General features: G+C 40.1%; 2 protein-coding genes and 1 long non-coding RNA gene across 3 annotated transcripts in view; 1 reads left to right on the top strand and 2 right to left on the bottom strand.

The window, feature by feature from the left end:
* LOC114484433 (zinc finger protein 24) overlaps nucleotides 1-12,833 on the top strand; it is a 35,165-nt gene extending 22,332 nt beyond the window's left edge. Inside the window, exon 4 of the mRNA XM_055080733.1 lies at nucleotides 12,725-12,833. Within this exon, the coding sequence (XP_054936708.1) occupies nucleotides 12,725-12,765 (41 nt within the window). The 3' untranslated portion in view covers nucleotides 12,766-12,833. The remainder of the gene's footprint in view (nucleotides 1-12,724) is intronic.
* The window catches only part of LOC102978158 (zinc finger protein 397), a 51,259-nt gene continuing 28,634 nt past the window's right edge, over nucleotides 5,165-27,789 (bottom strand). Inside the window, exon 6 of the mRNA XM_024120633.3 lies at nucleotides 5,165-7,926. Coding sequence (XP_023976401.1) covers nucleotides 6,096-7,926 — 1,831 coding nt within the window. The 3' untranslated portion in view covers nucleotides 5,165-6,095. The remainder of the gene's footprint in view (nucleotides 7,927-27,789) is intronic.
* LOC114484434 (uncharacterized) lies at nucleotides 13,882-16,947 on the bottom strand. The gene is made up of 3 exons (XR_008616027.1): nucleotides 16,857-16,947; nucleotides 15,983-16,214; nucleotides 13,882-13,897 (listed from the first exon to the last, which is right to left on the bottom strand). It is a non-coding gene; the product is annotated as an uncharacterized lncRNA (long non-coding RNA).

Here is a 27,789-nt window from a genome sequence, read left to right as displayed (position 1 = left end):
CTGTTTCTGAAAAAAATTGTGGGGGTTTTGATAGGGATTTCACTGAATCTGTAGATTTCTTTGGGTAGTATTAAACATGGGATATCTTTTCACTTATTGGTGTCTAATTTCTTCCAGAATGTTTTGTAGTTTTTAGTTTTGTTTCCTTGGTTATATTTATTCTTAAGTATTTTATTATTTTTGATGCTATTTTAAATGGAATTGCTTTCTTAATTTATTTTTCAGGTCGTTTATTGTTAGTGTATTAAAACACAATTGATTTTTGCCTGTTGATTTTGTATCCTACAACCTTGCTGAATTGAATTTATTAGTTCTAACAAGTTGTGTGTGTGTGTGTGTGTGTGTGTATAATTTTAAGGATTTTCTGCATATAAGATCATGTTATCTACAAAGAGAGATAATTTTACTTCCTGTTTTCCAATTTCAAGGCCTTTTATTTTTCTTGCCAGTTGCTCTGGCTAGGAATTCCAGTACTACGTTAAAGTGGCAAAAGCAGGCATTCTTGTGAGGAAAAGTTTTCAGTATTTCACCTCTGAGTAGATGTTAACTGTGAGTTTTATATATATGGACTTTACTATGTTGAGGTACTTTCCTTTATTACGTTGAAGTACTATTCCTGGATTGTTGAGTGTGTTTTTTATTTTTTAATCATGAAAAGGTGATGAATTTTGTCAAAAAAAAAGGTTTTTTTTTGCATCAATTGAGATGATCATGTGGTTTTTATCCTTTACTCTGTTAATATGAGGTATTACATTGATTGACCCATCCTTGCATTTCAGAAATAAATCCCACTTGGCCATGGTGTATAATCCTGTTAATATGTTGTTGAATTCTGTTTGGTAATATTTTGTTGAGGGTTTTTGCATCCATGTTTATAGGAGATACTGGTCTGTAGATTCCTTTTCTTGTAGTGCCTTTGTCTGGCTTTGGTGTCAGGTTAATTCTGGACTCATAAAATGAGTTTGAAAGCATTCCCTCCTCTTTAATTTTTTGAAGGAGTTTGAGAAGGATTGCTGTTTCTTCTTTAAATGTTTGGTAGAATTCACCAGTGGAGCCATCTGGTCCTGGGCTTTTCTTTGTTGGGAATCTCCTTACTAGCTATAGTTCTATTCAGGTTTCCTATTTTTTGATGATTCACTTGGTAGGTTGCATGATTCTAGGAATTTGTCCAGTTTATCCAATTTGTTGGTGCACAACTGTTCCTAGTGCTCTCTTATAATCCCTTTTTTTTTTTTTTTTTTTTTTTTTTTGGTACGCGGGTCTCTCACTGTTGTGGCCTCTCCCATTGAGGAGCACAGGCTCCGGACGCACAGGCCCAGCGGCCATGGCTCACGGGCCCAGACGCTCCGCGGCATGTGGATAATCCTTTTTATTTCTATAATATTCACAGTAATGTGCCCTCTTTCATTTCTGACTTTAGTTATTTTGAGATTATACGTTTTTGGAAAGAATATACAGAGCTGAAGTGGCCTTCTTATTACATCATACCAAGTGGTTCATGATATCCACACATTACTGGTGCTGTTAAACTTTAGGCAATGCTTCTCTGGCAGGTGTAATTTTTGCCCTCAGGGGACATTTAGCAATGTCTATTTTTGGTTGTTGTAACTGTCGGGGCAGGGGGAGGATTGCTACTGGTATTTAGTGGAGAAAGGCCAGGAATGACACTTAAAATCCTATACGCAGAAAAAATAGCCCCCATCCCCAACAAAGAATTACCTGGCCCCAAATGTCAATAGTACTGAGGTTAAGAAACCTTAGGTTAAAGCAGTTTTTGCCAGGTTTCTCCACTGTGGTTACTATTTTTCCCTTCCCATACTCTATTCCTTGGAAGCAAGTCAACAGGTCCAGCCTCTTCTAGGAGTGGGAGGTGGGGATTAAACTCCACATCCTGAGGGGGGAAAATCTACATATATTATTTGCAATTCTTCCATAGGGAAGATTTGTCTCTTCTGCCGTATTTATTTATATCAGTATGGACCCATGTACATTTATTTGGCCTTGGGAACACTTTCACGTTGGCTCCTATGTTCCTTTGACCTGCTCCCAGTGTTTTGTTTCTTGCGTTCTTGCTTACTTTCTGGTGCTATATCATGCTCCTGGCTCATCTTGTATTTTCCATGCCCTAGCCCTAGAATCAGCCATTTCTCAAAGGAGCACTGGTTCCTTTTATTTGTAGAATGCTATCTACAAACCATGATCTAGGTATGCCTATTGATACTGGAGTATCATTGCCCTGGGTCCTCTCAGAGAACAGAGCTATGTTATATATGTATGTATATGTGTGTGATACACACACACACACACATATATATATATATATATATATATATATGTTTACTAACCCATGTATACACACATTCTATAACTGTTTCTGGTCTATCCATCTGCGTGGGTGTGTGAATTTATATTAATGTCTATGACTCTAATGATTCTGGTAGTTTTTGATTTGAACACTGGACATTGTGCATGAAAAGTTATAGCCTCTGGATGAGGTTGTCATTCTCCAGACAGGATTCACCCTCTTTTCTCTTCTCATTGGCAGCTAGATTAGGAGTAGATAACTTAATCCACTAAAAGGCTGACCTGACTTGAGACTGAATTTCAGACGTTTTTTAGACTTGGTCCACACATATTTCATTCTTATTCCGAGGGTATATATAGCCTTTTAATGTTTACCCTGAAATTGTGGGGTGTTTATAAGAACACCTCCTACTTGGCATGTCCTGTATTCCCAATTTTTATCCACTATCACAGTGAGTCTGCTGAGTTCCACTTAACCTTCCAGTGTCCTTTGGTTAGATTTCTTGGCCTTTTGCCCTGCCAGTTTGAGAATCAGCAAATGCCTGGGGGAAATCAACTGGCATAAAATGTCAGGTCCAATTCTCTGTGTTTCTCTTCCCTTTTTACTCTGTATACTTCACTACTGTTTAAATTTTTACAGTAGGTAGTGTTATTTTTGTAACTCAGAAATGACCTAGTGAGCAAGTAGATTTAGAAAACTGGAGGAGAGTGAGGAGTGTAGGATAGCAACCAGTTATTTTATCTGGATGGCAAGGTGTTTAGCAGGGGATTCAGGAGGAAGATATCATGGGTGTGTGTCAACTTCATGAATTTGAGTTTACCTGTAGGATACTAGATAGTAACGTGTAATAAGCAGTTGGCTCTTAACGTTTATTCTCAGGAAAGATGGCTAACCTTCAGATATAAATTTGATCATCTTATTTTTTCTTCTTCACTTTTTTTTTTTTTTTTTTTTTTTGGCGTTACGCGGGCCTCTCACTGCTGTGGCCTCTCCCGTTGCGGAACACAGGCTCCGGACGCGCAGGCCCAGCAGCCATGGCTCACGGGCCTAGCTGCTCCTTGGCATGTGGGATCCTCCCAGACCGGGGCACGAACCCGCGTCCCCTGCATCGGCAAGCAGACTCTCAACCACTGTGCCACCAGGGAAGCCCCTCTTCTTCACTTTTAAAATTCCCTAAAGAACAGACGGTAATCGATTGTACGCTTTTTTTCCCTACTCACTTCTCAACCTATCATCATGTCTATGCATTTTAGCTCCTCTACTTCTGGACCTTGTGATTTTATTTCCAGACTTCCCAAATAGTTTTCCTTTCTGCTCTTCCTTTTTAGACTCTTCTGAAAGCAGGAAGATGATCATGCCATTCCCTGGTTCAAAGATCTTAATGGCTTCCCATTACCTTGAGAATAAAATGCAGAAATATGAAATCTATTCCAACCATACCTAGTACTTTTCTGTTTTACAGATGACACTAAACCCCAGAAAGTTGAAGTGTCTGCTTGTTTAGCATCACATTTTTTTTTTTTTTTTTTGTGGTATGCGGGCCTCCCTCTGCTGCGGTCTCTCCCGTTACGGAGCACAGGCCACGGACGCGCAGGCTCAGCGGCCGTGGCTCACGGGCCCAGCCGCTCCGCGGCATGTGGGATCTTCCCAGACCGGGGCGCGAACCCGGTTCCCCTGCATCGGCAGGCGGACGCGCAACCACTGCGCCACCAGGGAAGCCCACATTTTTTTTAATTAAAAAAAATTTATGTATTTTTATTTTTGTCTGTGTTGGGTCCTCGTTACTGTGTGTGGACTTGCTCTAGTTGTGGCGAAGCGGGGGCTACTCTTTGCTGTGATGTACAGGCTTCTCATTGCAGTGGCTTCTGGTTGTGGAGCACGGGCTCTAGGCGCACAGGCTCTAGGCACACGGGCTTCAGTAGTTGTGACATGCAGGCTCAGTAGTTGTGGCTTGAGGGCTCTAGAGTGCAGGCTCAGTAGCTGTGGCACATGGGCTTAGTTGCTTCCCAGAATGTGGGATCTTCCTGGACCAGGGCTCAAACCCGTGTCCCCTGCATTGGCAGGCGGATTCTTAACCACTGCGCCACCAGGGAAGCCCTAGCATCACATTTCTTAACTGTCTTTTCTCCTACTTCATTTAAATTTCCACTTTATTCTTACTCTTTTAAGTACATGCTTCAGTCATTTTCCTAAACACTTAAGCATGAGGGCAGGAATCATTTTTTATTCAGCAGCACTCGGTACAGTGCCTGACACTGAATATTTATTGAATTAATGACTAAGCACCATACTCTACATCACTTCTTATATTTTCTTGCTTCTGTGACTTTGTTGATTATTCCCTCTCTGCCTTTATGCCTCTACTCCCATACTTCAAAACTCAAATCTCAGGAGCTCCACAAAGCTTCTCCTTTTCTTTCCAATCAGAATTGAACCCTACCTCCTGTGAGCTCTTATAAGCATCTTGCCTAACTTTATGATTATATTGAGCCATATATTTTCTGTATACATCAGCCTTTATCACTGTATAATACATGCTTTTTGGGGACAGTATATTCTTTGTGTATACTACAAAACCTAAAAAAATGCCTTGCACATAATAATTTAACAATGTATGTTAAATTAAAATATTAATTGGATAATTATGGGGGATAGTCAAAGTAAATGATGGTAGCAGGATTTTAACAAATGGTTAATACCACAAAGACAATTTTTCTTATTTTTAAAAACTATTTCTGTTTTTCAGTTGAAAACATTGTATACACATGGCGTATTATCAATATATATGTCAGAAATAAACAAACAAAACAAAGTCTGATGAATGTTGCCATTAAAAAAAAGATCAATAGGTCTTTTTATTTTTAGACAGAATATGCAATATAGTCATGTGGGTGTTACTTTAGCTAACATTTTTCTTCAATCTATAGATGACAGACAGGATAAACATAGTAGTAGAGAAATATCCACACTTTAACACATGGAATTATTTTTTAAAAAATTGTTTCACATATTTAGAAACTGTAATTAAATGGTAGTGTTGAAGAAGTAATTTCAAACCACTAAAGTTTATGGATGGGCTACATTAAGAGCAAAATAAATTCACATTTGCTGTGAACACCACAGGAACTTGAAAACTCATGCTCACTAGGAAGACCAAAACTTGGCCACCCCCACAAAAAAAAGGATATTTCAGAAAATGGGGCACTAGAGTTATGCAGTTAATAAGTTTAATACCAGAATAGCATTGCATGTTCACACAGAGGGAATTTAATAACTAATGTTTGCATAAGGTAGGATTCTCCAGCTGTCAGGAGATAAGTGGTATGCGAATTATCAGAGTGAATGCCAATTAAGATACGGGAAGGGTTTAAATTTTCCCTACATTCTATAAAATAACTTCTCTGATATGCAATAGGTGATCTGGGCTCACTAAAGGTTTGAGATTATAACACTAATACATTTCCTTCTGAGTTCTGATTGCACACAACACCACACTGATTTTTACAATATCTGATAAGGTTCTGCATTAATATGGTTAGACATTTCTTATAATGATAAAACTTTCCTCTTGCGCAGTGTTTGAATAAAAGACTAGAGCTTTTCTTACATTACAGCAGATAGAAATTTTTTCCATTGTTTCTGACATTCAGTAAAAAAATTTTCACATTGAAGGTTTTCCAACAACTCAAAGGATTCCTCCTCAGAATTTTTCTTTAGTAATGTCTGAGCTCTGAGTTAAACTTTCATTATAAAAATTGAATTAATGTTTTCTCTCTAGTGTGTGTTTTTTTTAATGTAGCACAAGAGTTGAGCATTGATTAAAAGCTTTTTCATAATCATCCATAGCATTCATAAGATTTTCTTCTGGCAGAGTGTCTCTGGTACTGAATAAAGTTGGTGTATACACTAAAGGTTTTCCCATATTCATCACATTTAGAGTGTCTTCCCCAGAATGGACTTTCTCATGATTAATAAGATCAGAGAGTTGGCTAAAATTTCTGCTGCACTGAACACACCTGTGGGGTTTCTCTCCAATGTGGATTCTCTGGTGTTCAGTAAGATCAGTGCATGTGCTAAAGGCTTTCCCAGACACATCGCATTTATATGGATTTTCATTAGTGTGGATTCTTTGATGGTTAATAAGATCAGAGCGCCGACTAAAGCTTTTGCCACATTGATCACATGGATATGGTTTCTCCCCAGTGTGGATCCTCTGATGTAGGACAAGAGCTGAGCACTGACTGAAAGCCTTCCCACATTCATTACATTTATATGGCTTTTCCCCAGTGTGGATCCTCTGGTGCTTGATAAGGTCAGAGTTCTGACTGAAACTTTTGCTGCACTGTGTGCATGGATATGGTTTTTCTCCAGTGTGAATTCTCTGATGAAGAATAAGGTCAGAACTCTGACTGAAGGCCTTCTCACAACAATCACAATGATAGGGTTTTTCCCCAGAGTGTACTCTCTGATGTTTAGTGAGGTCTGAGCTTTGACTAAAACTTTTATTGCACTGATTACATGCATACGGTTTCTCTCCAGTGTGTATTCTCTGATGTTTCACCAGGTCTGAACGACGACTAAAACTTTTAGTACAATCGCTACATGGATAGGGTTTCTCTCCAGTGTGGATTCTCTGATGCAGAATAAGGTTTGAGCTTTGACTAAAGGTTTTCCCACACTCATCACATTCATAGGGTTTCTCGCCTGTATGAATTCTATGATGTTTAATAAGGTCTGATCTTCGACTAAACATTTTACTGCACTGGTTACACGGGTAAGGCTTCTCTCCAGTGTGAATTCGTTGATGATTAACAAGATCTGAAAGTCTACTGAAGGTTTTGCTACACTGATTACATGGATAGGGTTTCTCTCCAGTGTGAATTCTCTGATGCAGAATAAGGACTGAGCTCTGATTAAAAGCTTTCCCACATTCATTACATTTATAGGGTTTCTCTCCAGTGTGGATCCTTCGATGTTTAATAAGGTCTGAGTTCTGACTGAAACTTTTGCTACACTGATTACATGGATATGGTTTCTCTCCAGTGTGGATTCTCTGATGTAGAATAAGATCTGAGCTCTGACTGAAGGCTTTTCCACACACATCACATTTATATGGTTTCTCACCAGTATGGATTCTTTGATGTTTTATAACATCAGAACTCTGACTAAAATGTTTGTTACACTGGTTACATGTATAAGGCTTCTCTCCAGTATGTATTCTTTGATGTTTAACCAGGTCTGAGCGCTGGCTAAAACTTTTACTACAATGACTGCACTGATAGGGTTTTTCTCCTGTATGTATTCTCTGATGTATAATAAGATCAGAGCTCTGACTGAAGGCTTTCCCACATTCATCACATTTGTAAGGTTTTTCACCAGTGTGGACTCTTTGATGTTTAATAAGGTCTGAGCTCCGACGGAAACTTTTAATACACCAATTACAAGGATAGGGTTTCTCCCCAGTATGAATTCTCTGATGCAGAACCAGGGCTGAACTCACATTAAAGGCCTTTCCACACTTATCACATTCATAGGGTTTCTCCCAGTGGGTTCTTCGATGCCTAATAAGGCCTGTACTACAAGCAAAGTTTTGCCCACATTCATCACAGTTATGTTGTCTTCTTTTGAAGAGGTTCTGATCCTTTTCATTGAATTTATCCCCAAATCCACAGAATTCTCTGCATTCAGAATCCTGGAGAACATCATCTCTGGGGTTACCAGACTCTTCAGTCAATGGTTCAATTTTTGCTGTAATTTCCTCCTCGGAAGCCAGCTCTCCAACCTTGGCCTTAGTCTCACCATCTAGAACAATAAAATACAAATGGAATGTGTTCTCCATACTGTAAGAAAGTTTCAGGTGAAATAGATTAGTATTTTCCTATGAAAATACTGAAAATTATCTTCTGAGAGGGAAACTAAGAAGAATCAACAAGTAATGGATAATCATTTACTGAAGTGGCTTATCAGATATGTTCTGTATATGTCTGTCACAGGAGATCTGGGAATACTGAAACCTAATTACAGTGATTAGGAAGGTTTGACTATATTAGAGCTAATACATAAACAACTTACTGACATATATAGTAGGCAGTATGAATGAATACTTGGGTGAAGGAGTGGGGGAGGAGGTGAAAGAGAGGGAGAGGAGGAGGAGGCAGTGGCAGCCAGGCTGTCACTGTGAGTGTATACCAACAAGGCTGGTCACATGTTGTCATTAGGGGAAAGAAAGAAGCATCAAGCCCAGGAATGGTTAGAAGAGAAGCCTGGATTTTCAAAAATAGGTCTATATAGTCCTCCACCTCTTTTGCCCTGATTATTAGAAGGAAGTGGCCTAGAAAATATGATCCTTTTGGGAACAGCCATATTCAGTGACCAAACTTCCTTACTAAGGTATGTGGACCAGAAAAAGGTTAGGGAGGTAGGATCAGAAATCTCTTTTGAGTTGATTTTTGAGGAGATTATTTCTCTGCTCAACAATACCAGAGGTCTGTAATGGTAGAGAACATGGGAGCTCCATTGAAATTCTTGAGACTATCAGTCCATCATTAAGTGGCGTTTACTATAAAAGGCACACCATTCTCAGACTGCAAATGGTCTAGAGAGCTGAAAACATGACAAAGATTAATTTCAAGGGCTAAAGTCCAAAATCCCAAGCCTCCAAGTGGAGGCTTATCCTCTTTGCCAAAGGCAAAGGGTACTGGAAAAAGGAAAGTATTGCGGTAAATCTAAATGTGTATGTACTGAATGATATAAGCAATATGAATGTCTCATGGATTTTACAATATATATGTAGAGTTAAAATATATGGCAAGAATAGCACAAGAGGAGGGAGGTAAATAGAACTAAAATATTACAAGGTCTTTGAGTTATCCTAGAAATAATAAATTAAGATAAACTGTAATAAATCAAATTTGTATGCTGTAACTTCTAAGGCAGCCTTTTTCAACTAGGGTTCCACAAGAAAATAAGAAGAAAATAATTTGCCTGTCTATTTTCTTAATTCCCCCAACAATGGTAGATAGCAAGTAAATCAATAGATGTACAGGAGAAACATTAATATGTAACTTACAGTGGATGCCTTAGAGCATTTTGGCTTAATTCTCTCACAGAATCACATTTGAGAAAGGCTGCTATTAGGTGACAATTAAATAACAATAAAATGATGTATAAACAAGAAGCTAATAGAGAAAAAAACAGAAAAACAAAAAACTTGATAACATAATTAAATTAGGCACAAAGGGAGAAAAAAGAAAAACAAAAAAGAAACAAAATATGGGAAAATAAAAAAAAATAAGATGGTACATTTAAATCCAAACATCAACTATGTTACATGTAAATTAACTACTTCAATAAAAAGCAAAGAAAGACCAACAGCTAACATCATACTTAATGGTTAAACATTAAATGCTTTTCTCCTAGGAACAAGGGAGGAAAACAAGGATGCCCTCTCTTAACTACTTTTATTCAATATTGTACAACTCTTATTCAATATTCATAGAAAATGCAATATGACATGAAAAATAAATGAGACATACAAGAAGTCAAACTGTCTTATAGACTACGCAGTCATGTATACAGAAAATCCTAAAGTGTCTTTAAAAAGTTATTAGAACTTGTAAATGGTTTTATCAGTGCAATACACAAAACCTGATTGTATTTCTGTATACTAGCAAGGAACAATTAGAACCTAAAATTAAAAACAATTTTTTTCAATTGCACCAAAAAAATGAAATAGTTAGAAACAAATTCAACGAAATATGTGCAATATCTGCATAATGAAAACTACAAAATGTTGCTGAGAGAAATTAAAGATCTAATAAATAGAAATACATGCCATCATTTACGTATAGGAAGATTTAGTATTGTTAAAGTGATGAAATTCTCCCCAAATTGATCTACGGATTCAATGCGACCCCAATCAAAATCTCAGCAGGCCTTTTCGTAGAAACTGACAAACCGATTCTAAACTTTGTGTAGAAAGGCACAGAAGGGTCTAAACAATTTTGAAAAAGAAGAACAAAATTAGAGAGCTTATACTCCCTGATTTCAAGCTTTACTACAAAGCTACAGTAATCAAGGCAGCAAGGTACTGGCATAGGATAGACATATCCATTAATGGAATAGAACAGAGTCTATAAATAGATCCAAACATGTATGTAAAACTGACCTTCAACAAAGTTGCCCATATAATTCAAGGGTGAGAGGGTAGTCTCTTTTCAAAAAGTGTTACAACTGGATATCATAGTAACAAAAATTAACTCTCTTTCCTTATGCTATACACAAAAATTAACTAGAAATGTAATATAAACCTAAATATAAAAGCTAAAACTGGGCTTCCCTGGTGGCGCAGCGGTTGAGAGCCCGCCTGCCGATGCAGGGGACAGGGGTTCGTGCCCCGGTCCGGGAAGATCCCACATGCCGCGGAGCGGCTGGGCCCGTGAGCCATGGCCGCTGAGCCTGTGCATCCGGAGCCTGTGATCCGCAATGGGAGAGGCCACAACAGTGAGAGGACCGCGTATTGCAAAAAAAAAAAAAAAAAAAGCTAAAACTATAAAACTTCTAGAAGAAAGCAAAGCATAGATGACTAAAATTAATGCACAGAACTGAGAAATTTGTGTTGTTTAAGCCACCCAGTCTGTGGTTTTGTTATAGCCCTAGCAGGCAAATACAGCATGTTTTTGAACTTTATACATTTATGGAATCATACCACACGTATTCTGTGACTTGTTTTTTTTACTCAACATTATGTTTGGAAGATTCATCCACAGTCATGTGTGTAGCTGTAGTCTATTCATGTTCACTATAATAGTGTGACATATACCACAAGTGATTTATCCATTCTTCTTCAATGGATAAGAACATTTTGCTATTTCAAACAATGCTGATATGAATATGCTGGTACGTCTATCTTGATACACATATCCAAATGTTTCTCTAGGTTATATAAATTTAGGATCAGAACTGTTAGGTCTTCAACTAGACTTTTCCAAAGTGGTTAAGCCAATTCACACTTCCATCAGGTGTATATAGTTCACATTGTTCTATATTCTAACCAACATCAAGTCTATTCTCTTTTTAACCCAATGCAATCAGGCTTTTATCTCTTTAACTCCATGAAAACTGCACTTATTAAAGTCCCTAATATGCTCCATCTTGACAAATCCAGTGGTCAATTTTCAATCTTATTCTTGATTTGTTTGACATAGTTGACTACTCTCTTAAATCATTTGCTTTCTTCCTGCTAACTTACCTTTCTCCTGCTCTCCATACAACAGTCAGAGTGATCTTTACATGTTATCCTGTGTAAAAGAGTTCCAATGGTTTCCCAAGTCCTTACCGTGACTTAGAAGATTCCACATGATCTGGTCCCTTTCTTTCTCTCTCCCCTCATTTCATTCTAAACCATCCCATCACCTGTCTACCCCAGGCTTATTACTCTGTTACTGCTATATCTATGGGCCTCTGACTTTTGCTATTCACTCCACCTGGAAGACTCTTCTCTCAGATGGTTACATGGCTTATTCTTTCACTTTGGTTATCTCTCTAACCAACTGTTACCACCTCAGAAAGGCACAATGCTTGGTGGGACCTGCATTTTTGAGGCAACAGATACCATAGTAAATGTGCTGAAATGACCAATCTGAGTAACTTGCACAGTTGCTACTTTTGAGTGAGGCTTAGAGTAAAAAAACGTTCTGCAGTAGGACCATGTTGCAATGCAAGCTGTCCTGTCACATGACCCTTATTAACCAGGATAACCAATGGTATTGGAAGTGTCTGCAGCAGTCATGGTTGCTGTATGAAGCCTCTTGCAAGCCTCTATAAGAGAATCACACTGGAGTAAGGCCATACTGTCTTCTGCCAACAATTTTCTAAGTGAAAAGCAGATCCTGGCTTGCTTTGGGGCACTAACAGAAACTTAATGCTTAACCACAGGGCACCAAATAACTATTGCAAACTGACCACTATGTATTAGTTGTTATTTGACCCATCAATTCATAAAATTGAACATACAAACCAGTATTCCATTATAAAAGCATATCTGGAAGACAAGTAAATTCCATGTGTTAGTGACTCAGATTCCCATAGTACTTGTTCCTACTGCTCCACTACCTCTCCCCCTCAACCTATATTCATGGCCCTATGGGAATTCCCTATTACCAGTTAACAGAGGAGGAAAATGTACAGAACTGGTTTGTAGATGGGCCTGCCCAGTGTGTGGGCACCACCTGAAAGTGAGTACCTTTCACTTACACCCCTACTCAGGGGTGGCCTTCAACATGCTGGTAAAGGCAAATCCTTCCAGTGGGCAGAATTTCAGGTATACACCTGGTTGTCTTCTTTCGATGGAAGGCAATATAGCCTAAGATACATGTATATACTGATCCATGGATAGTGACTAATGGGTTATTTGATTAGTTAGGTACCTGGAAAGAACAAGATTGGAAGACAAGAAATAAGAATTCTGGAGGAAAAGTATGAGGATGAACCAAAGAATGAATATGTTTGTGGCCCATGTGAATCCTCACCAAAGGGCATCTACTGTGGAAAAGCCTCTCAATCAGAAGGATGGACTTGGTGATCCATATTATGAATGTCAATCAGCCTTTTTACCAATGTTTGCCCAATGGACTCATGTACAAAGAGGTCATGGTAGCAGGGATGGAGGCTATATATGGGCTCAACAATATGGACCTCCACTTATCAAGGTTGATATGCCTATAATCATTGCTACGTGCCCAAGTAGCCAACTGCTAAGGCCCTAATAAGGTACCATTCCCTAGAGAGGAACCAGCTAGCCACTTGGGGACAGATTCATTACATCTGACCCCTTTTATTATGGAAAGGGCAGCAACTTCAAAGGACTAAATACATAGTCTAGATACAAATTTGCATTGACTTAAGAGAATGCCGTATTTATTATCACGGTATTCTCTATAATATTACCTCCAAAGGAGACATTTTACAGGGAAGGAAGTTAAGCAATGAGCTCATACACATATAATTCATGGGTTTTACCCCATGTCCCATCATCCGGAAGTAAGTGGATTGTGATAATGGTGGAATGATTAAATGTAGGCTCAGTTACAGTACAAGCTAGACAACAACACCTTGATAAGTCTGGGGTGCTGTCATACAGGATGCAATACATGCATTAAACTAAAGGGTGATAAACAGTGTTGTCTTCCCCATGGCCATAATACATGGGTATAGGAACGAAGGGTGGTAGAGAAAGTAATAATGTATCTTCTTACTATATACCTCATAATCCACTTATATTATTTTTGCTTCCTATCCCTATGATCTTGGTGGGTTCAAGGTTCTGATTCTCAAAGGAAAAATACTTCTACCATGGGACAAAGTCATACTTTTGTTAAATTTGAAGTTGAGACTGCTTCCTGCTTCAGCATTTTGGGCTCCTCAAACTGCCAAACCAGCCCGCAGAGATGGGGTCACTCTACCGGCCAGAATGACTGATACCAATCACCAGTGGGGAAATGGCTGCTGCTACCGGAACTCAGAGGACTCAGTGGGGGTGCCTCGTAGTTCTCTCATGTCTAATAGGCCCAGTCAATGGTTCATGGAAGTAACCTGAAAGAGACAGGATCACCAAGGACTCAGGTCATCTAGAAAAGGTTTATTTTATTTGACTAGATAAAGAACTCTGCGCCACTGAGATTCTGGCAGAAGGTAAGGGCAATATGGAGTGGGTGATGGAACAGGATAGTTATGACTATCAGCTTAGGCTTTGTGTACGCTGTTCTCCATCCCTTGTTGATTTCTGTAATCCTTCCCATCCTCTTTATGAAACTTTGAATTACCCAGTTTGAATGAGCCATCTGTTTCCTGCCAGAATCCTGACTGATACATCTTCTATAACCATTATCACTATCTGATACTACACTGTATATTTATATATTTCCTGTTTCCCCTACTAGAATGTAAAGTCCTTGAGGGCAAAGGCTTCTCTGATTAGTTCACTGCTACATCCCCAGAACTTAGAACAGAGGCTGGCACAAAATAAACCCTCAATAACTAATAATATTATATTAATGGTTAATAATCATTAATAAGTTATGATCTTATGAACTAATAAACATTTATCAACAATAAATATTTGTTGAACAGTTAATTAAATGATTTGAAGGATACATTAATGTATTAATGTATCCAATGACAACCTCTAAATGGTGGAGTTGTAGGTTATTAAAATTTCTATTTTGTGCCTTTCTATATTTTATAAATGTACTTTAATATAATTATATTTCTTTATCATAAAAATGTTATTTTATACACACTCTAAGAGACACAAACATGTATAGTATGTATGTCAATTTATGTAAAACAACAAGGAGGAGGCAGTAATTCTCAGTGATTCTCATGAAAGAAGAGAGCTAGATGCCTTAAAATAGACTCTTAAGGAAAAACAAATTCTAAATACAGGAGAGAGAAACTAAATAAAATAAAAGATACTCCAAAACTAAAGACAGGCAAAAGATTTAGAGTAAAAGAAAAGGACAACAGAAGGTTAATTTCATAGGCAAAACAGCAGTAATGGGAAGACCAAAATCAAAAAGCAGCAAAATATGATGTGGAAATGAGAGCCTGCAGAACATCTGAACAAAGTCAGCACCAAGATTATCTTACAAAAATAACAGTGACTACCATTCGTAAAGAATTTACTACCAGCCAGGTATGTGCTCAGAGCCGTATATATGGAATCTTATCTAGTGCTCGTGGTATCTGTTATAATACTAATGGACCCCAACGATCCTATCTCCTAATATCTATAACCTTGTGTAGTTTTCTCCCACAATGACTCTGGTATTGGTCATGTGACTTGCTTTGGTCAATGAGATAATAACAAATGTAACGCAAACATAGGTTAGAAAAGTGCTTAGCATCCCTCTCTCTTTTTAAAGACTAGCTGCCCTGTGAAAAAGTCTAGGCTAGCCTGCCGGAGATACTTGACCCAAGCTATAGCCAGCACCAACAGCTGGACATGTTATGATTAATACCAACATAGACCCTGGCCCTAGTTGAGCTTGAGTGATTCCAGAAGAAAACTGCCCAGCTGAATCCAGCCCAAGCCGATGACCTACAGAACCATAAGAAAATAACGTCGTTGAAAAATGTCTTAGTGTTTTAGGTCACTAAGTTTTGGGGTCCTTTATTATGGAGTAATAGATAGACACAACCCTCAAAATAACTTCCAAGGTATGAGTTATTATACACTTATAAAGTGAGGAAACAGGATTATTTTTTAAAAATGTAAGTAACTTACTGAAGCTAGTAAATGACAAAGCTAGTATTTGAATCCAGGTGTCAGACTCCAAAACTTTTAACTATGCCCCGAGAGTACATGAGAAAGATGACTTGAAAAGATTTTAAAGGGCAAATACGTAACACTGACAGATTGGTAATAAGGTGATTATAATGGGAAAAATGGATGACACTGGGGACTTAAGGAGAGGAAGGAAAACCAAGAGAATTTGATTACAGGATGTACAATAAAGCCATGGGCTTGGAGCACAAAAGAAATGGTACTGCCTAATACAGTGGGGAGTAGGCAATGAGGAATACCAATAGCACTTGAAGACACTAACACAGCAAGGTAACACGGCGCCAACCCCCAACCCACCCAAACCACTAAGAAAGATACACACTGCTTCTCACCTGACAGAAGGTAGTGTTCTTGAGCTTCATAATTGATTTGGATCTCCATGGACTGCCACTGGACACTCGACACCTCAGGGAGCAAATGGAGATTTACCATTTCCTCACTAAGCTTTTCTTGTCCACGTAGGAGTCTGAGACCTGGAGGCAACTGGGCACCACTGGACTTGGAAGGGAATCATTGTGGAGACTGCAGATATAAGTTCTGAGACTAGACCACCAGAAACATGCTCTAGATATAAAAGAAGTTAAAGAGAAAACAAAATCTCATTTAACTTTCAAGCGCTTTTCTTTCAAATTTACTACGCTTCTTTCCCTATCATTCAGGAATCAGGCATCACCCCTCTTGGACATACATTCTCCATTCCAAATCTAGAGATCTTCAAAGATAATCCGGGGGTTAATGCTACCAAAATCAGGATATAACTGTAAAGATAAGGCGGGGGAGGGAATTTCAGAATTTTGCCCTAGGTTAGCTCTATGTTAGTCGCTGCCCCTCCTACACCGAAATGACACTACTGATCCATCATCATGATCTGTCTCTCCCTCCTTCCGTTCTTCTCACACTCACGCATTCGTCCGCTGATTCGTGTGAATGCATCCAACCTCTGGATTCCACCCGCCCCCAAAGTTTCTGGTGTTCATTCTGCTGAACCCAACGCTAGTCAAGGGCTGACCGCGTACCAAAGGCACACCAGGCCGAGAACCGACCAGCTCGCAATGCCCAGGAGCCGCGCCTGGGGGCCACGTCGGCAGCCTCGACTCCCCACGGACTCAAGAAACAGCATACGGTTCCCCGGTGGCGCTGCAAGGCCGCTGGGGAGGGCAGATCACCCAAGTTCCTTCGCCTTCCGTGAGCCGACATCACCCATACCTCGATGTATTCTCCAGGTCACCGTCAAGCCTCACACCCTGTAAACCGGTTACACCCTACAAACCGGCCATCACCGCCGACCGCTCTAGGAATCTGGGAGGATTGCTCAGCTCTATGGCGCGTGGCTTCGCACGTGCGCACGCGCGGGGCGGGGGGCGGCGAGGTGAGGTGGGGGCGGGGAGTTGCCGAGATTTAACCCCTGAACAGCTGCGGATCTGGCCCCAGCGGAGCCGTAGCCTAGGGCCTGGCTGGCACTATCTGCCAATTCCTTTTTTTAAATATATATGTGTGTGTGTGTGTGTGTGTGTGTGTGTGTGTGTGTATACATACACACACATAACTTAATCACTTCGGATTTTTAAAAATTAATTTATTAATTTATTTTTGGCTGCGTTGGGTCTTAGTTGCTGTGCGCGGGCGAGCGGGGGCTACTCTTCCTTGCGGTGTGTAGGCTTCTCATTGCGGTGGCTTCTTTTGTTGCGGAGCACGGGCTCTAGGCGTGTGGGCTTCAGTAGTGGTGCACGGGCTTGGTTGCTCCGCGGCATGTGGGATCTTCCCAGACCACGGATCGAACCTGTGTCCCCTGCATTGGCAGGCGGATTCTTAACCACCGCACCACCAGGGAAGTCCCCCTATCTGCCAATTCTTGACGTGAATGTCAGAAAACATCTTTCTAGAAAGCTCCCTGGGGCATGGTAGGTTTTCTGACTACAAAATGAGTTCTTCCTTAATTATCTCTCTCTCTCTCTTTTTTAATCCGTTCCCGCACCCACCCAACCCCAAACCTGTCAATCAGATTCGCTGGTGTGCTTCCATTCTAACTTTCTTCCTGTCCTCTCTAGTTTTCCCCCCAGCACAGTGGCATGCCTCTAATAAAATACTGATTGCTGGGCCCCACGCCGGTTTAGAATCAGTAAGTCGGTCATGGGAGCCCAGGTTCTCAGGTGATCCTGATGCTGCTGGTCCTGGGACCACACTTTGAGAACCACTGCCTTAAAAATAAATAATGCGGGCTTCCCTGGTAGAGCAGTGGTTGAGAGTCCGCCTGCCGATGCAGGGGACACGGGTTCGTGTGCCGGTCCGGGAAGATCCCACATGCCACGGAGCGGCTGGGCCCGTGAGCCATGGCCGCTGAGCCTGCGCGTCCGGAGCCTGTGCTCCGCAACGGGAGAGGGCACAACAGTGAGAGGCCCACGTACTGCAAAAAATAATAATAATAAAATAAATAAATAATGCTCAGGAATTAATCCCTAAATTGCTGCAATGCTGGATTTTCACCTACTTTGCTATCAAGAAAGGCCATGGGGTCTCCTAAAATGTTTGCTTGCCAATACAATCCTCATTCTGGCTAAAGGATCAGGGTGAAAAGGACCTGAAAGGGGGTGGGGGAGGGCATCAGGGTAGGAAAGGATATTGCTGTTTCCTTGGAAATATCTTGGGAAATAAGGGCGGGGGCAGGGGGGGAGATATAGAAATAAGAAATAATAGAAGTACTGAGACCGGTGAGACATGTGACTTGGGTTAAGTTGTCGGAGGAAAAGGTATAGGTTTGAGTAAATGGTGGCTGGCTTAAGTAATGATTGAGGAAGAGGAAGAGGGTTTTCTGTTCCAGCCTAAGACCCTGTTCTGATTTATGAAATCTTAGGGGTGTGTGAATGAGACCCTGATAAAATGTAAGGAACTTGTTTGGGTCCAGCCCTCCCAAGTAGGGAGTACAGATGCTTTTTTAAAAATAGCTTTACTGAGGTATAACAGGCATACAATAATCAGCAAATATGTAAAGTATACAATTTGGTAAGTTTTGTCCTATGTATACAACTGTGAAACCATCACCACAATGAAAATTGTGACCACATCCCCAAAAGTTTCCTCCTTCCCTTGATAATCCCTCCCTTTCCTACCACAGCTCCCAACCACTGTTCTGCTTTGTTACTATAGATTAATTAGCATTTTCTAGAGAGTTATTTAAATGGAATCAAACAGAATGCACTCTGTTTTGCACTCAGACTTCTTTCTGAGCATTATTATTTTGTGATTTATCTATCTTGCTGTGTGTATCAATAGTCCACTCCTTTTTGTTGCTGAATAATATTCCATTGGATGTACACACCACAATTTGTTTATCCATTCACCAGTTGATGGGCATTTGGGTTATTTATAGTTTTTTCACTATTATGAATAAAGGTGCTATGAACATTCGTGTACAAGTCTTTATATGGACATACGCTTTTTTCTCTTTCCTGGTTAAGTGTATGTTTAACATTTTAAGAAACTGCTACACTGCTTTTCAGAGTGGCTGAAGCATTGTGCATTCCCACCAACAGTGTATGAGAATGCCATAGCTGACATACTTGTAATAGGTTTCCAGTAAAAGAGAATGGGAAAGTCAACCAAAGGTTAATTCTCACGTACAAATGTAAGGGTTTTGTTAATCTTTTACCCAGAAGTGATGAAGTGAACATAAATTTTCTGGGTGTTTAACCAAGAAAACCAAACTGTTCTTTCAGATTATGCTAGATTTGTTGCTTTGTGGAGTCTTACCAGAGATGTTACATTCTGTGAGTAAGTCTGAGAAGCCAGCTTGGAGTTCAACAGTTCGATGGATTGGCCAAAACAAACCTAGACCCAACTGTGGTCCACTCCAGCTGACACTGAAGAGGTTCATCTCAGTAAGGTAAAAGACATTCAGAGGTTTCCAGAGAGATCAGGGGTGGTAATACAGGCATGAAAATGATATCAGAGCCTCAAGAATGAAACTGATATGTTACCCCCCGCCCCAATATTCTACCTGATTTCTATTTCCTATTCCATTTCCTCTTGGGAGAAACTAGGCCAAACTAACATACATCTGATTTAGGCATGGTTTGTAGAGTAGTGGTTCTTAATCTTTGAGATAATATAATTCCTTTGAGAATATAATGAAAACTATGGAGCTCTTCCTCAGAAAGTTGAACATGAAGACCTACATGAGAACTTTTGCTTACCATGTATTACATTGCAATGGAAATTAATTTCCTTCGATACTTAGACTATATAAGCAATCTTCACAAAGAATGAACTTCAACTTAAAACTCAATCTCTAGGTTTAGGTAAAAAAGGGATATAAATCCAAATTGTGAGGCCAAATTAAAAAAAATTAATTTTCCTTTTGATCAGGTATGTATTAATGAGTAGGCTGCTGCTGTTTGTTTTGAATAAGACACCTGAATTACAACAATACAACACCTTTGAAATGTTAATGTGCGTGTCCAATTGACTTTGACTTTTCAAAAACAGAACAAATGCTGAAAACTCAGACTCAGAAGGGGAAATAATGGCCCATATAATCAGAGTTCCCGAGGTTCACTTTGCAGAGATGGGTAGGCTTGTATCAGAAACACTAGAATTCTCCAAGACCTTTAGTGTTGAATTCAGATCAAATCATTTCTTTTGTCTTCAATCAAATGAGGTCATTTGCAACAATCTGAAGTCTTCAACTTCAAAACCAAGTCACAGTGGTTTAAACAACTCTTAGTTTGTACTTACCACACTGTTGTTTTGAATTGTGTCCCCCCCGCCTTAAAAGATATGTTCAACTCCTAACCTCTGTTACCTGCGAATGTAACTTTATTTGAAAATAGGGTCTTTGCACATGTAATCAAGTAAAGATGAGGTCATACTGGTTTAAGGTGGGCCCTAATCCAATGACTGGTATCCATATACGAGGAGATGAATTCAGACACAGAGGGGACTCACAGAGAGAGGAGGATGCTATGTGAATGTGGAGGCGGAGACTGAAGTGATGCATCCATAAGGAAAGAATGCCAAGGACGGCAGCAACCACCTGAATTTAGAAGACAGGCATGGAACCAGTCCTTCCCCAGAGTCTTCAGAGGAGCATGGCCCTTCTTTCTAACCTCCAGACTGTGACAGAATCAATTTTTGTTGTATTAAACCACTCTGTTTGTGGTACCAGAAATGGGGTGCTGCTTTAACAAATATCTAAAAATGTAGGTGTGGCTTTAGAATTGGGTAATGGCTAGAAGTTAGAAGAGTTTTGAGGCTCATGATACAAAAAGTCTAGGTTGCCTTGAAGAGATTGTTGGTAGAAATATGGACATTAAAGGTGACTTTGGCAGGGTCTCAGAAGGAAGTGAAAAGGACAGTAGAGGAATCCTCTGTCATCTTAGAGAATACATATATTGTCATGAACAGAATTTTGCTAGAAATAATGAGCATTAAAAAAATACTTCTATACAGAGTGAAGTCAGAAAGAGAAAAACAAATATCGTATATTACTGCATATATGTGGAATCTAGAAAAATAGTATAGATGACCTTATTTGCAAAGCAGAACTAGAGAGACAGATGTAGAGAACAAATGTATGGATACCAAGGGGGAAGGGGGGATGGGAGGAACTGGGAGATTGGGACTGACACATATACACTATTGATACTATGTATAAAATAGAGAACTAATGAGAACATACTGTATAGCACAGGGAACTCTACTTAATGCACTGTGGTGACCTAAATGGGAGGGAAATCCAAAAGGGAGGGGATATATGTGTATGTATGGCTGATTCATTCTGCTGTGCAGTAGAAGCTATTACAACATCATGAAGCAACTATACTCCAATAAAAATTAAAAAAAAACAAAAAAAACTTCTGGTGGGGGGAATTCCCTGGCAATCTAGTAGTTAGAACTCAGCACTTTCACAGCCAGGGCCCAGGTTCAATCCCTGGTATGGGAACTAAGATCCCACAAGCCACGTGGTGTGGCCAAAAAAGAGGTCTTAGGCAGAAATGAAGAAAACATTACTGGAAACTGGAGAAAGGTGATAGATTTTAGAAAGTAGCAGAAACTTGGCTGAATCATATTCTGCTGTTGGACAGAAAACAGAACTTGTGACGACCTTGGCTAATTAACTGAGGATATTTCCAAGCACAATGTGTAAAGTGTGGCTTGATGTTTTTTCCTTGCTGATTATAGTAAAATGTGAGAGGAAGAGATAAATTGAGGAAGGAACTGTTAAGCAAAAAGGAATCAGTACTTGATGATTTGGCAAATCCTCAGCCTACACAGATAGCATGCTCTGGAGACAAGGCCATGAGTGTAGCTGGACATCCTTTTGGTGAAGAGGTTAGATGTGTGGATCCAATCAACCATCTCAACAGAAACCAGGAATAGAAATGGGGTTATCCATAGGAAGGATCTGTGGAGGACCCTTGTATCCAATTGTGTAGATCCCCTTGATATCAACGGAAGACCAACATGGCTCTTGAGAATGTTATAGCACCAGAAACAACACTGCCATCTTGGACCGAATTTGTTTTTTTATTTTGGCTGTGCTGCAGGGCATGCAGGATTCTAGCTCCCTAACCAGGGATTGAACCCACGCCCCCTGCAGTGGAAGCGCAGGGTCTTAAGCACTGGACAACCAGGGAAATTCCTGACAGAGACAGGACAAAATAAAGGAAAGCTGTCAGACTTTTGGGATTCTACATCCAGGAAATGGAGTACCCAGAGGGTGGGTCCACTACTGAGGGCTGAGACACCAAGGCCACCTCAGCTGAGAGTGGCTCAGGGGCCAATGGGACCTATGTGGCCCAGAGACTGGGGTTGATAGTGTTTTCACTGACCCAGAGGGCATATCAAGCCACAGAGTAATTTGGGAACTCTAAAATATTTAGAAATTAAACAACCCATATCTAAATAACCTGTGGTTCAAAGAAGAAATCACAAGGGAAATTAGAAAATGTTTTACGCTGAATGAAAATGAAATGCAACATATAAAATTTTATAGGGTGCAGCTACAGCAGTGCTTAGAGGAAATTTTTTAGCTTTGAAATGCCTATATTAGAAAAGAAAATCTCTTATCAATAACCTAAGTTTCCATCTTAAGAAACTTAAAAATGAAGAGCAAACTTAACAACAACCAAAAGCAGAAGGAAGGAAGTAATAATGATTTGAGTAGTAATTAATGAAATAAAAAGCAGAAAAACAATTTTAAAAAGTCAAACCAAAATTTGGTTCTTTGAAAATACCAACAAAAATTGACAAGCCTTTACTAGACTGACCAAAGAAAAAAGAGAAATTAACAAAAGCGAAAAAGAGGGGACATCACTACCAACCCTATAGAGATTTAAAGGGATTATTATAAACAACGTTATGCCAACACATTACACAACATAAGTGAAATGGGCAAATTACTAGAAATATACAAATTACTAAAACTGACTGGAAAAGAAATAGAAACTGTGAATAAATATATGAAAAGTAAAGAAATTGAGTTAGTGATAAAAATTTTTCTAACAAAGTAAAGCACAAAAGCACAGGCTCAGATGACTTCACTAGTGAATTCTATCAAACAGTTTAAGAATAATACCAATCCTTCACAATCTCTCCCAGAAAATAAATGGGGCCAGTAATTACTCTGATACCAAAGCCAGCAAAGATATCACAGGAGAAGAAAACTACAGACCAATACCTCTAACAATATGGACACAAATATTCTCAATCAAATAATAGTAAATTAAATTCCTTAATATATTAAAAAATTATACACCATAATCAAGTAGAATTTATGTCAGTAATTAATACAAGGTTGGTTTAATATTCAAAAATAATTAATGTACTTAGAGACTTAAATACTTCACTCTCAATAATGTTCACCAATAATAAAATGCCTGAGTGTTGGCATAATCACACAATATAATATTATTAGAAGTGAAAATGTACAGTGTACATCTACAAAACAATATGAACAAATTTCACAAACAATGCTGAAGTCTGACTTAAAAGAGTGCATACTGAGTTCCATTTATACAAAATACAAAAATAGGCAAGGCCAACCTATCGTGTTCAAGGTTCAGTGTAGTCTATCTTTCAGGGCTAGAGGAGGGTAGCGGCTTGAGGAGAGCACAAGGGGGTTTTCTGAGGACTGATAATATTCTGTTTCTTTATCTGAGCGCTAGTAGCATGAGTGTGTTCAGTTTGTGACAATTCAACAAACGGTACATGCACATATTTACTGGCAAAATCAGCATTACTAACTGATACTACTTGGCTGGTCTGCATTCAAAGCATGACAACATAGACCGAATGCACCATTTTTTATTATAATGCTTCATCTTATTTTCTGAGACCTATCCAGTCTTATTCTCTCCCTGTCAGCTATCCCTCTTTTCTTTTATCTTCAATTTTTCTCCCCACTCACACTTTACCTTTTTTCTACAAATATAATTAGGTCTCTACCCTCCTCAGAAAACAAAGAAACACCTTTCAATCCTGTTGCCTAGACCAACCAGTGTCCTCTCTTTTTCCTTCCTGCATTATCACATTTCTTAAAAGGAATTATTATCTATTCTCAGGGCCTTACCATACACTTCTTAACCCCTGGCAAGGACATTCCTCAGGTAACATCTCTCTCTGACCCTTCTTCTGCCCTTCGCCTTAATTCCAGCATCACCTTAGTTCTCATCATCTCCAGCTCTCTGGCACAACTCCTAGTCACCTGTTCCCTCTCCTGAGATGCTCTCCTGGCTTTTATGATGTTTGAACCAGCTGGGCCGAACTTCTCTGAGAAGCTCCTCTTCTTTACCAACTATTCCTCTTCTCACCCCCAGGTACTAGTATTTCATAATTCCCTGTTTATTTTCCATAAGATATCCCTTGGTAATGTCATTCCCTTTCCCATCTTCAATCATATTTTCAGATACTAGCAAATCTTGCTAAGTTCACATTTTTAACCGCCTGTCCTCTTTCTCTCATCTCGTTTGCCCTTTAATCCTCTCTACAAAGTACTGTCAGATACTGCCCTGAAGTACAGTTCTAAGCCATCTCACATATAAATGGCCTGCACCGTTCCTAAATGCGTTCCTAATTCCTTAGCCTGGCATTTGAAACTCTCCAAACTTGACCCCAACCCATCCCTTAGCCTAGGTTCCGGCCAACCAAGATGCTGGGCTAACTCCCCAGCGTGCCCTGTAAGTCCCATCGCTGGGCTCTCGCTCCTGCCGCTCCCTACCCGGGAAACCTGCGCTCCTCCAAATCTCCATTTTACTCGGTCGGCAAGGCTCAGATTGAGCAGCGCATTCTACGGGAAATTACTGACCTTCTTTGGCTCGGCCCCGGTCCCCACGCCCTTGCAGTCGACGGTAGGGTTGATCTCCGCCTTCTCCCCTCGCCATGCCAGGGTACAGCCTCTTCCCCTACAGTCATCCCCGTAACTTCTAGAACTGTCATTGCAGACAGTCAACGTGTTTGTGGTGTGTGAATGTGATCTGGTCCTCTTCCCCAAATTTACAGATGATGGGTTCTATTCTTATATCCTTGATGCTATACTAACCTCTATCTCTATTTCTTTTTTTCTCTTTCAGTCGCCTGTCAACCGTTTTCGACCTGGGGCTCTCCTCACCAGGTCCCACCCAGAGTCGCGCTCCTCCCGGACCCCGCACGGGTCCTCCGAACTCTGCCGCGCGCCCGCCACAGAGCTGCAGTCCTCCGGGCGGCCTAGAGGGGCGCGCCTCTCCCACTTCCGGCGCGCGCGGCCAGATGCCGTTCTGCTCCCCGCCTGGGGTCGGTCCCCGCAGCCCGTGGAGCAAAGGGTGAGTGTGGTGGTCTGGCAGCACGGCCCTGGGTGTTTCCCAAACCGCCCTTGACCGGCGTCGGCCTTCCTCGGCCCCGGCAGAGCCTGCGGCTCACCAGGTGGCCGCCCCTCGATGCTACCGTCCGCCCGCCCATCTGTCCATCAGCCCATCAGTCCGTCCGTCCATCTTTCATGCATTTGTCCGCTTGCCGGTTCATCCACCCGCCCTTGCGTCGACTGACTCCACAAGCACTTACCGGGCGCCTCCTGTGTGCCAGGCCGCTAGCAGAGGAGTCGGAGGGGCACTGATGGAATCTCTTCTCCCACTTCACGCGCCCAGAGATCGCTTTGAATCCGCTCTCAGCCGTCCTTATTGACTTCCCAGTCTAGGTTAGATTTTTTACCAGACACTTTCAGAGCACTTTCTGCTCTCCCTTTTGTAGTTCTTATCACGATTAAATCAGGTAATTCCGTGCGATTTTTGTTTGACATCTGCTTCTCCTTGCTATTTTTAAGTTCTGTAATGCAAGGACACTGTCTTGTTTATAACTCTTTGCTCAGTGCCTAGCACAGTACCTGCACAAAGTAGGCACTCAATAAATATTGTTAGAGAAATGTGCGAAAACCACAGGCTGTCCTTAAAAGTGCTCTTGGTTTGGTGGGGGAAGGCAGATGTGAAAGGGCAGTTCAGCAGAACACACATCCAAGAGTATGGACTCTGGAATCAGACCATGTGGTTTCAAAACAGTCCAGACTACATCACTTACTAGCCATGTGACCTGAGACAAATTACATAACTTCTCTGTTTCTCTTCCGTAAAACTGTAGAGCATAGAGTGCTATGAAGGTGAAATGAATGAAGACACTTAAAACAGGTAGACAGCACTTGACTATAATAAAAGCTCAATTAGTGTTTAAGTAAGCAGACAATGCAGATACATTATACTGCAGTAAGCAGGATTGTCCAAAGGTGCTGTGGAGGTTCTTGGGTTGCTTGGACTAAGAGCTAACTGGAACCAGGATCTTATTTACCAGAGGTGCTTCCAGCCCCCCAACTGGGTTCCCTAGACAACTCCATAAACAACTGACACTTAAATCCACACTTCTGGTCCAAAGCAGTCAACTTATGCCACACATTGGATTGGGTGTATACCACACATTGGATTGGGTGATGGTGATACAGTGGTGAGCAAAAATGTTGATGTAGCTTACAATCTAATCATGGAGAAGATATGTATTACCCCAGTAGTCCTACTGAAGTATATATTACTGACAAAATGAGAGAGATGCTCTGAGGGAAGGGAATGCAATTCTCTTTCATGGTGTCTCTCATGACTCCTTGACTGGCCCACTGTTCTCAAGCCTGCCTACACATCAGAATCACTTGCGGAATGTTTTACAGATCTAAAACCCCACCCACAAGTTTCTGGCTGAGGCTGGGATGCGGCCCAGGCATCTGTAAAGTGAGGTGACTGCAGTCAAAGAAAGCCTTACCTTGGCTAAAGGATTTTGTTTTGTTTTGTTTATCTTTTTTAATTTTTATTTTATACTGGAGTATAGTTGATTAACAATGTTTTGTTAATTTCAGGTGTACAGCAAAGTGATTCAGTAATACCTGTAAACTTTTTTTTTGTCTATCAGATTTTTTTTTACACACACACACTGTATTTTGTTTTTACAAGAGATAAATAAACTGACACCAAGCATTGTAAATGGATGACCACAACAAAAGCAACAATGATTGCAATTACCAAACACGAAACACACTCATACTATGTCATAATATTGACATTCAGTCCAGTAATCCTCCACTGTGACAGCTCCTTTACTTCACTTTTCACCTCTAGGAGGTGAAAATTGATTTGTATGTTTTTTGCCTCTGAGTCCTTGTGGGATTTTTTTTTTATATTCAAACAGAGAGTCACAAAAATTATAATCATCCTCATCAGTTCACTCAGTCCCAAGTAATTAATTTTTTTATCTTGATCTTTTGTTAGCATATTTATGAATTCATCAATTTTCCATTAGAGTTCTGAAAATGCTTATTCATTTAGTTCAGCAGTAGAGTCAGTTACCAGAAACCTGTACTTGTCAGAGTCTTTTCCATGAATTCCTTGAAGATGAAACCCTTTGATAGGAACATTTTTGCAAAAGCATCATAGTACACCCAGAACTGTCTGTAAATGACAAAAGACTTAAAAATGACCACGGTTAAAGATTTGATGAAAGTTCATAATAATGCAATTGACAAGGAAATTTAGTTATTGCTGAGATATACATTTTAAAGTAATAACTAGAATTATGACTTATAACATTATACCAGAACATATAAGATTTTTAGAAATTTCATGTAATGTCTGAAACA

The sequence above is a fragment of the Physeter macrocephalus genome, chromosome 19 (assembly GCF_002837175.3).
Source record: "Physeter macrocephalus isolate SW-GA chromosome 19, ASM283717v5, whole genome shotgun sequence".
NCBI lineage: Eukaryota > Metazoa > Chordata > Mammalia > Artiodactyla > Physeteridae > Physeter > Physeter macrocephalus.
Note: the sequence above shows the minus strand (reverse complement) of the source record. Positions and strands in the feature narration are given on the sequence as shown.